This window comes from Phocoena phocoena, chromosome X (assembly GCF_963924675.1).
Source record: "Phocoena phocoena chromosome X, mPhoPho1.1, whole genome shotgun sequence".
Taxonomy (NCBI): Eukaryota; Metazoa; Chordata; class Mammalia; order Artiodactyla; family Phocoenidae; genus Phocoena; species Phocoena phocoena.
The window spans coordinates 42,905,390-42,915,681 of record NC_089240.1 but is presented as its reverse complement, the minus strand read 5'-3'; the positions used below and the strand labels follow the sequence as shown (position 1 = coordinate 42,915,681).

The 10,292-nt window shown below is 51.9% G+C and overlaps 1 protein-coding gene across 2 annotated transcripts; it reads left to right on the top strand.

The window, feature by feature from the left end:
* The first annotated feature begins 864 nt into the window (after positions 1-864).
* On the top strand, positions 865-7,890 carry GPKOW (G-patch domain and KOW motifs). 2 transcript variants are annotated; one of them, XM_065901027.1, is made up of 11 exons: positions 865-1,022; positions 1,805-1,959; positions 2,059-2,183; positions 3,979-4,088; positions 4,888-5,101; positions 5,467-5,599; positions 6,254-6,380; positions 6,586-6,709; positions 6,801-6,870; positions 7,395-7,480; positions 7,574-7,890. In XM_065901027.1, the coding sequence occupies exons 1-11, from the start codon at positions 865-867 to the stop codon at positions 7,703-7,705; spliced, it is 1,434 nt and encodes a 477-aa protein (XP_065757099.1). In that variant the 3' UTR covers positions 7,706-7,890. The 2 variants fall into 2 exon arrangements, with proteins under 2 accessions (XP_065757099.1, XP_065757100.1); XM_065901028.1 differs by having other exon boundaries at positions 5,467-5,603; positions 6,264-6,380; positions 7,574-7,705.
* The last annotated feature ends 2,402 nt before the right edge of the window (positions 7,891-10,292 follow it).

Genomic DNA, 10,292 nt, shown 5'->3' with positions numbered 1-10,292 from the left:
CGTATAAGTGGACCCTCGCAGTTCAAACCCGTGTTATCTAAAGGTCAACTGTATTTGAATCTAGAGTTTGTCCACTATTAAATCTGTCATCTTGTAGGTACCACTTACATGTCTATTATTTATTATTGTACACAACTGGCACTCACAGATTTTTTTCTCTTTTTTTTTAATAAATCTATTTAATTTTATTTATTTATTTTTGGCTGCGTTGGGTCTTTGTTGCTGCACGCGGGCTTTTCTCTGGTTGTTGCAAGCGGGGGGCGGGGGTGGCTACTCTTCGTTGTGGTAAGTGGGCTTCTCATTGTGGTGGCTTCTCTTGTTGGGAGCATGGGCTCTAGGTGAGTGGGCTCAGTAGTTGTGTCTCGCGGGCTGTAGAGCGCAAGCTCAGTAGCTGTGGTGCACAGGCTTAGTTGCTCCGCGGCATGTGGAATCTTCGCGGACCAGGGCTCGAACCCGTGTCTCTTGCGTTGGCAGGCGGATTCTTAACCACTGCACCACTAGGGAAGCCCAGATTTTTTTTTTAATGATTTATTTTACCTACATTTCCCACACCAGTAGGGCACAGTAACGTGCACACAGTAGGCGACCAATAAACGCCTACACGAAGGAGTGACGACTTAGCAAGAAGGAAGCCACCTTCTACCACGCCTACCTTCCCCAAGAACTACATTTCCCTGTACGCCACGCGCTCTTGTGAAGTAAAAAGAGCGGCAATTACTTCCTACTGCCCCTATCCGCCTTCGCCTGGCGGTGCCACAGTGTTTCCTGGGAAAGGTAGTTGTAGCGCCGGTGGTCAAGCCCCAGCACAGCGAGCGCAAACTAAACTTCCCAGCGAGCAGCGCGCCGGCCTGGGACGAGGGGAAGATGGCGGACGCCAAGGATGGTGTTTTGTGGCCTGCGGGAGCCTCCAGTGCCCCAATTTCATTCACCTTCAGTCGCACGTCCGCCCGGAGATGGCTGGCGGGAGACGCGGCTCCGGAGAAGGATTTCTTGAAGACCGAGAAACGGAGGGAGCTGCAGAGGTGAAGCGCTGGGTGTTTCATCCCTTGGAAAGCGGTGCGGTGGGTGCCTGCGGGAGGGTGGGATCTTGAGTTGATTTTCTTGGTGACAGTGGCCTGGGAAGTCTGAAGCACAGCCGGAGAAGATCCGTGGAGGTCAGAAGGCGGGAGTTAGTGGGGGAGGTGGGGAAATTGGACCTGTTGGCCGAGGGGATTGAGAGGAGAGGATGTATTCCTGAGAGGGTGTGTCTTTAGGACTTGGGGACCCCGAGGAGCGTGCGTTCTGAAAGAAGGAAAGGAGGGGAGAATGACAGGACTCCTAGTGTCCCAGGTGAAGCGTTGGGGCTTCTCCCATACGGGGAGCAGGATGGAGTGGCAGATTCAGGTTGGGGGAGGCTATCGTCAGCTTAATTAGGAAAGGAAAGTCTGAGGGAGGGACTTCCAGAAGAGAATCAACCATCTAGGAGGCTGGTGTGGAGCCCGGAGCTGGGGAGAGTCTGGGCTGAAGATGGTGATTTTTAGGTCATAGTGGAAACCACAGAAGTGGGTCTTGAGATGAACAGAGGGTCCAGAACTGAGGACTGATTCTTCGAAGGCACTGACATTTAAGAGTTGGGGGTGGGGGAGAGAATCCAAAGAAAGCACCACCAGAGGTATAACAGGAGAGCCAGACAGGAGAAGGGAGGGTGTAGTCAATGGGGCTGGGGGTGTGTTTGGCTCTTGTGTTTCTTCTGAATGAAGGGTTGTGGCTCAGAACTCACTGATTGTGCTACTCTCCCAACTTCACCCCTCTGTGTCCACATCAGTGTGCAGCCCTCAGAAGCCCCCAAGGAACTTGTCATCCCTTTGATCCAGCATGGCCATCTCAGGCAGCCACCGACCCAGGCCCCTGGGCCATCCACACATACTGAGGTCTTGGTGGATGGGATGCTGTCCCAGGCTGTGAAGGAGCTCATTGAGGGTGAGTGCTCCCTCCTTTGCCTTGCCCTAGTGAAGGAAGAAGGGGAGGAAAATGGAAGGATAGGGTGGAACCTCATTGCTCCCTCCCATTCTTCTTTAGAATCCACGAAGTCTCTGGAGGAGAGAGAGAATGCGGGTGTCGACCCCACGCTCGCTATCCCCATGATCCAGAAAGGATGCACCCCCAACGGGGAAGGGGCAGACAGCGAACCCCGGGCTGAGACAGTGAGCTGGCCCCTGGCCTCCCTCCTTCTCCAGTCTCTCACTGCCCTGTTTGCTCGGACTTGTGTCCCTGCACACAGCAGGCAAAGTCTGTGTGTGTACTAAAGGCCTGCTGCCTCGCCCTGCCTCCTTCCATCCTTTTTGGAAGCATTAACAAATGAATCCAGATATTGAGGTGTGAAAAGATACTTGGATTCTGGGATTATCTGAAGGAGCTGAGCAAAGGGAACAGGAAATATAAAGATCCTGAGGGTAGACTCTGCCTGGAGTGTTTGAGGAACATCAAGGAGACCAACGTAGCTGGAGTGGAATGAGTGACAGGGAAGAGTAGTAGGTTAGGTCAGAAGTGGGCCATGGTGAGGACTTTGGCTTTTACTCTGAGTGAGGTGAGAGCCATGGGAGGGCTCTGAGCAGAGAAGGGACAAGACTTATGATTTGACAGGCTCTCTCTTGCTGCTACAAGCAGAACAGACTAGTAAGCAGAGGTGGAGGCAAGGAGAGCAGCAGTCCAGGCTAGAGGTGATGGAGACTCAGATCAGAGTGGTAGGAGTGAGGCCGGGAAGACAGGTAGGGCTTAGTGAGAGGGAAGAGGAGGATGAGTGCTCCTAATGGCAGCAACCACCCAGACAGTGGCGTGGTGGCAGAAAATCAGTGTGGTGTGTGTCCATCAGTGACAATCTGTGGTGTGTCTAGAGCGAATATAAAGAATTGAGGGAGTGATGATGGGAGGTGATAACAGGAGAGGTGAGGGGTGTGTCCACAGAAGTAACCAAGTCTGTCTTTCATACCCATGGACCCTACTTTTCACCTCTTCGTTCACAATTTTTTGGCAATGCTTGTTTGGGTCCTAGTTCTCCTATAGCCCCAAACCAGAGAGACTCTTTCGACTGAACGGTTCTCATCAGCCTTCAGGCATCCTCTGGTATCTTTCATCTTAAAAAGACCTTCACTTCACTCTCCATCCTGTTCCAGCTTTGGCCTCCTTTCTCTAATTTTCCCTCTTCTCAGAGCCTTCTGCATCTCAGTTGATCACAGTTCCATCCATCCTTCCTCTCCAAAATACAACCAGAATCTGACCACTTCTCACCATCACCACTACCACTTCTCTGGTCTGAGCCACCAGCATTTCTCATCTGGACTATTGCAGTAACTTCCTCACTGGTCCCCTTGTGGCTGCCACCCTATCGTGGCTCCTGCCCAGCTCTCCTGATTAATCCCTTACCACCCCTCTTTGCCTCCACATCTGTTTCAGTCAGATTGACTTTTATAATGCTCTCCACACATAGCAGATCTTGTCCTGCCTCAGGGCCTTTGCTCTTACTGTTCTCTCTGGAGGACTCTTATCTTCAGGGTTCCCTCTGTCTCTCTTCTGGTCTCTGCTCAAATATGAACTCAGTGACACTCCTTTCTTCAGCCCTCTGCATTCCCTTAACCTGCTTTATTTTTCTTCATATGACTTATCACTACCTGGCATATCATGTTTTATGAATTTTATTTATTCTGTCTCCACAACTAGAATGTAAGCCACACAAAGGGCAGGAGTTTTTGTCTATTTTGTTCACTGTTTTATCCCCAGCACCTAGAACGGTAGCTGGCACAGAATAGGTGCTTTATAAAGATTTGTCCAAGGACTGAACATGGAGGAATAAAGTGAGGGATGGCAAGAGGAAATAAAAATTCACCCTTGAGCTGACGGGAAAAGAAGTCTCGAAGGTCACCCAGTGGGTGATAGCAAGTACACTTCAGAGGGCCCACTGTAAGCCAAGCCTGACCGTCCTTCCTCTGCCTAAACCCATAGGTGCCGGAGGAGGCTGATTATGAGGCAGTCCCTGTAGAGGCCTATGGGCTGGCCATGCTGCGGGGCATGGGCTGGAAACCTGGCGAGGGCATCGGCCGTACCTTCAATCAGTGAGTTTCTAGGGTAGGGGCAGGGGACAGCAGACGGGCCAGGGAACAGACCCCCATGGTTACCGCCCACCTAGAACCATCCAGGCAGGGAGAGGGCACATTACCACCCTACGTATTTCAGTAGCCCCTTCCACTACTCTTTAAGCCTCCTATTTGCCCTTTGAAACTCCATTAAGAGATCCTATTCTGTAAAGATTGCCTCTCTGGGCATCAGCTTCCTCATCTGAAAAATGGGGATAATAACAGTACTGACTTCCCAGGGCTGTTGTGAGAGTTAAGTGAAATGATACACATAAAGCACTTACAGTAGGCCCTGGCCCCAGATAAGCATAGGCTAAACACTTGCTGTTATCATGATCATACAGATTACAATCCGTTCTCCACAGTTCCAAACTCTAAAGAATTCTGAAAACCAAACTTTTTTTTTTCCATAAACTATTTGGCAGCCAAAGGTGAACTGAATTGACACTGAGCTTTTTACAATCTGTTTCTCTTGCTTGGTATGAATAGTCATGGTTTCCCCTGTAGAAAAATTAGTATATTTTGTTATTGGGATCTGCCTCATATCCCACTGTAAATACTGTGTCATAGATGTTATACACTGTAGGTTATTAGGTTGAACCAAATAAAATTGCCATTTCTGCAGGTCAGAAATAGTCCCTAATATGAGATTGGGAAGGATACTCTCAAATATATTGATAGGTTGGGATTTGGGTGGTGGTTGGGGGTAGGGGTGGGGACCGGAGCGCTGAAGACTGATGCATCCCCCCAACAAGCCCATATTCTGTGTTCCCTGCAGAGTGGTGAAGCCCCGGGTCAACTCACTGAGGCCCAAGGGGTTAGGGCTGGGCGCCAACCTGACTGAGTTCCAGGCCCTGGCCCCCACCAGCCCCCACCACCTGCTGAGGCCAGATGAGGAGCAAGAGAAGGATAAGGAAGACCAGCCTCAAGGACTGGTGCCTGGAGGAGCTGTGATGGTTCTTTCTGGCCCTCACCGAGGCCTCTATGGGAAGGTAAGGAACCAAGATGTGCCTGGAGCCCAAGACAGGCAGCAGGGAAAATTGACATGAGGGTCAGAGGGAGGCAGAATTGGGTTTGGGGTATAAAGGCTGGAAGTCCTTGTCTTTCAGGACTGCCTGGCCTGCCGCTTCATTCAGTAACTCAGGACTGCTTGCTGGGCCTTTCTGAGCCTCAGTTTTCAACTAAAAGGGAGAGAATGCCATATGCCACAAGTCCCTGAGGATTACATAAAGTGTATCCAAGCCCCACAGTCTGCCGGGAGAGGCACAGGGGTCAGGCCTATTAGAAGTAAGGGTGGACAGCGTGGTCCTAGGAACGTGGGTCAGGTCCACTCACTTCTTCCCCCCCAACACTTTAGGTGGAAGGCCTCGACCCTGACAATGCTCGGGCCATGGTCCGTCTGGCTGTGGGGAGCCGCGTGGTGACTGTTAGTGAGTACTGCCTGCGGCCTGTCTCCCAGCAGGAGTTTGACAAGAACTCCTTGGATCTGAGTGAGTGAGCCTCTTAACCTAGCTGGGGGAGTTGGAGAAGTATTCCTGGGGTGGGGGTTAAATCTGCAGAGGGGCAGGACAGTGGTCTGCCTGGCAAGAGTGACTTCTGGTCACAGTTAAGAGGTGAGAATGAACATAGTGGTTTATTCAGTTTGATTGAAGAGAGGTTGATCTAGTACCCTTGGGTCTTTAGCCTCTTTCTGAGGAAGAAGGAACAAGTGTGGAAACCAGTTCCTACCCTTGGGATGTCTTTGTCTCTTTGGGGTGGTGAACCTCTCTTTTGCTAGGGACTGACAGCAGCTAGGACTAGGGCATGATGGGGAGGAAGGCATTTTAGGCACGTCAGTAGGATGGATCCGTTTGGCACATAGGAGATGGGAGCTGACAGCCCTCCAGGAGTCCCTAACCCACCCTAGGCAGCTGACTCAGGTAAGCACTGACGGGACAGGCTAGGGTGGTTGAGCAAGGCTTCCTGAAGGAGGCTGAGACAGTTGAAAGGAAGGGGAGAGCATTCTAATAGCCCAGACAAAGGCTTGATGGTGAGACGGGCACTTTGGCAGTTGGGAGGTGGCCTGAGGCTGAGGTGTAGCCTGGAAGGGAAGAGAGGGAGACATTGAGGTTGTTTCCTGGTTCTCCCCACATCCCCTTGAACAGGCCAGGTGAGCAAAACTTCCCCAAGGCAACAGAATGGAACAGCCTCATCATGGAAGGCCCTTCAGGATCAGGACCTCCACGTCCGGCAGGAGGACTCAGCGAGGAAGCGGAAACACCATCCAGACCGGTGGGACCCTGAGCATCTCAGAGGGAGGTAGGGGTCAGGGCTGTGGGGAGGCTCCAGCAGTCAGAGAAGGCTTCTAGGGCAAGGCACATGCCTAGAAGGAATTAGGAATGGCATTATGAGTGGGTTTTAAGACATCGGCAAAGGTGGGATGACCAGAATGTGCCTCTGATAAAGAACTAAGCCTGGTGTTGGCCCCGCTCCACAGACAGGATGAGCCTGCAGCCAAGAGTGAGAAAGCAGCTCCCAGGAGTCAGCACTGGCTGCACAGGGACCTGCGTGTGCGGTTTGTGGACAAGCTGCACAAGGGTGGCCAGTATTACAACACCAAGGTGGGAGCCCTGCACCTGGGTCCGCTTCCTCCCCAGGGACTGGGCCCACTTAGCTCTCTAACATTCTCATATCCCCTGGCCCTTTCCCCAGATGACAATCGAAGATGTCCTGAGCCCAGATACCTGTGTGTGTCGGACAGATGAAGGCCAGGTCCTGGAAGGTGAGTCTGAGGGATGGCCATTGGGTTGTTGGCCCTCTTGGCCCAAGAGGGCTGTCTTGGGCCAAGAGCCTGGCCAAAGGCGGGAGGTTGGACAGAGTTAGGTTTTTTGCAAGGCCCAGCATCCTCTAACAGATCATTAGACGCTTCCATGATGGTGAATATCTGAGCCCCACTTTCCTCTTCTGCAAAATTAGCATGGAGATAACCTATTTCTCCCTCTTATAACTGGTGCCTTGTAGGGATGTGTGTAAGCTCCCCGTGCAAGGCAGGGCATACAACGTGCCCACAATAAATGGTATCTGTTATCACCCCCACCCATCATCATCATACATAAATGCTCCCTTTATTACAACTATTGCCAGGAACTGCTCCTTAGGTTTCCTCCTCTGTGAAATGGATGTGGGGGCCTCGCATCTGTCAGCAGGCACAGAGTGGCACCAGAGAATCCAGGAAAGGCCCTTCTGACAGGACCCTGACTGGGCTGACCCTTGCTGCGGGTCTCACTCCCCTCTCCTTGTCCACAGGCCTGAGGGAAGACATGCTGGAGACCCTGGTCCCTAAGGTCCAGGGCAACCGGGTGATGGTGGTGCTGGGGCCATGGGCTGGAAGGGTGAGTCCAAGACCTGGGAATGGGCGCGGGAGCACTCAGGGAGTGTCCCTGAGTCTGGGTTGGCCTTGCTGACTCCACCCGCCCCTACTCTAGGTGGGCCGTCTGCTGGACCGGGACAGAGAGCAGAGCCGGGCTCTTGTGCAGCTGCAGAGAGAGAATCGGGTGGTGGAGCTTCACTATGATGCCGTCTGCCAGTACATGGGCCCCAGCGACTCGGAGGACTGACCTGTGGACACACTCCCATCCCCCAGGTTGTTACCAATCCCGTACAGTGTGAAAAGCCTGCCTTCACGAAGGTGGGGGGGTCATGGTTCCGCCCTCCACTTGCAGTGCAGCCCTGGGACAGGATGGACCAGAAGGGAGGCTAGAATCAAACCCAGTATTTACCAGAACTTAGTATATAATAAAAACCAGTTCTGGGCTTTCCTGGTGGCGCAGTGGTTGAGAGTCCGCCTGCTGATGCAGGGGACATGGGTTCGTGCCCCGGTCCGGGAAGATCCCACATGCCGTGGAGCGGCTGGGCCCGTGAGCCATGGCCGCTGAGCCTGCGCGTCCGGAGCCTGTGCTCGGCAACGGGAGAGGCCACAACAGTGAGAGGCCCGCGTACCACAGAAAACAAAAACAAAAACGAGATCATAAATGGTGTACTGAGCTGTGAGTGGAGATGGGAGCTGCGCTGATTGAGGTGGGAACCAGTCCTTTTTTCAGCCCCACCGCCCAGCTTGGGCTGCTCACCAAGTGGAAGGATCCATCCGCTCCCGAGCTCACTATCGGAGTCCAGAAGCTCTGAACACTGTCCCCGAGCAGAGACTAGGGATTCTGGAACACCACATCTCTGGACAACTTTCTGAGCAAGAATCTAGCAGGCTCTGCTTTTACTTTTGGTCCAGAGCAGATGCCCAGAGGATATGACAGGAGCCTGTGACAGGAGTCAAGTGGAAGGGAGGCTTCTCCCCACCAATGGGACGTGTTAGCACTACTTTCCAGAGGAGTCAGTTAATCTCGGGGCCCCCGTTTTAGTCCCAAAACTTTGAAGGTGAAAAAATTTTGTCTATCTCGGGTAGAATTTCTCTGGTTGCTCCAGGTAACGGGGTTCTCAAAAAGGTTATCCTTTTTCCATTAAAGGGTTCCAGAGAATCCTTTTTCCTGTTTAATGGCCTAAGATACAAAATCAACACGGGAAGAAAAAAAAATCAGGGGAAGTCAGAACTTTAGGCACAAGTGTTTCTAAATCATCCCCAGTCACTAAGTCATTGATGTAATTAATGGTATTTGAGTTAGATCTAGGCTTCTGGTAGAAACTCCTGAACACAGCACAGCTGTGGAGAATTTAAACACTTCCCCCTCAAGCAGGATAATAAAGGTGAGCTTCTGTCCTTGCCAAGCAGAGACAGACTACCCTTTTGAGCCAAAATGAGCAGGTATAGAAAGACAGTGAGTTGGCCAGATCAGTGTGCCTAGTAAGGCAAGGGATGATTAGAAAACCTTCCAGTATAGTAACCCCAATATGAGGGACACTTACACAGACCGATTTACTTTTTTTTTAATCGTCCCTGCTTAATTCCAGAACTCTGTTTTCAAGATTAGCCAAACAGGGTTGTTGAGACAGATACCAGAGAACAAACCCCAACCCCCAGTTGCTCGTTCTCGAGTCATCATCGTGATTGCACACGCTGCCCTGGAATTCCAGGCTGAGTTGTATTTTTAATCTTGGGAAGGGTTAGGGGACTTCCCTGGTGGTCCAGTGGATAGGACTCCACGCTCCCAGTGTAGGGGGCCCGCGTTGGATCCATGGTCGGGGAACTAGATCCCACATGAGTGCTGCAACTCAGAGGCCCGCATGCTACAACTAAAAGATCCCACGTGGGGCTTCCCTGGTGGTGCAGTGGTTAAGAATCCGCTTGCCAATGCAGGGGACACGGGTTCAAGCCCTGCTCCAGGAAGATCCCACATGCCGCGGAGCAACTAAGCCCGTGCGCCACAACTACTGAGCCTGCGCTCTAGAGCCCGCGAGCCACAACTACTGAAGCCCGCACGCCTAGAGTCCGTGCTCTGCAACAAGAGAAGCCACCCAATGAGAAGCCCACACACCGCAACGAAGAGTAGCCCCCGCTCACTGCAACTGGAGAAAAGCCCGCGCGCAGCAACTAAGACCTAACGTGGCCAAAAATAAAAATAAATAACTTTATTTAAAAAGATCCCACGTGCTGCAACTAAAGACCTGGCGTCAGCCAAAAATAAATATTTTTTTTTAAATCTTGGGAAGGGTTGGGAGTTCTAGAGGTTCCCAATTTGGCACACCCAGAAATCACTTTCCTATGCTGTTATGTGCTTCACCCAGTCAAGAAGGCCGCCTCCTTTCTCCAAATCATAATAAATCCATCTTGGTAAAGCCCTTGAGAAGGACAGAAAGCTCCTCGGGGAATGGCCCTGGTCCCATGTGTCTGCCCTGCAACGTGGCATAACCTGGCAGTTTCAGACAAATCCCTCCATCTCCTCTGTGCGCCATGACACTTAAAACAGATCTTTCACCAGATCTGATTTCCTGGAGTTAATGTTTCTCCCGAGCCTGCCTTTGGAAATGGGGCCTGAAGTTCTTGAATACTGCCCTGTGTCCAGAAGGCCTAGCCCTCGGCAGAGCGCCTGGTCCCCCCGGGGTAGATCATCGGTGCTTTACATGCTTGCCCTGAGAGGATCCCTCCTGATCCCTCAGTTTGAGGACAGGGCTGCTTACATTCCTGGAAGCGTAGACAATATCAGGAAGCTTTCCCGATCTGCCCCTTGTTCATTGTGTACAAATGCCCTTTGAGTC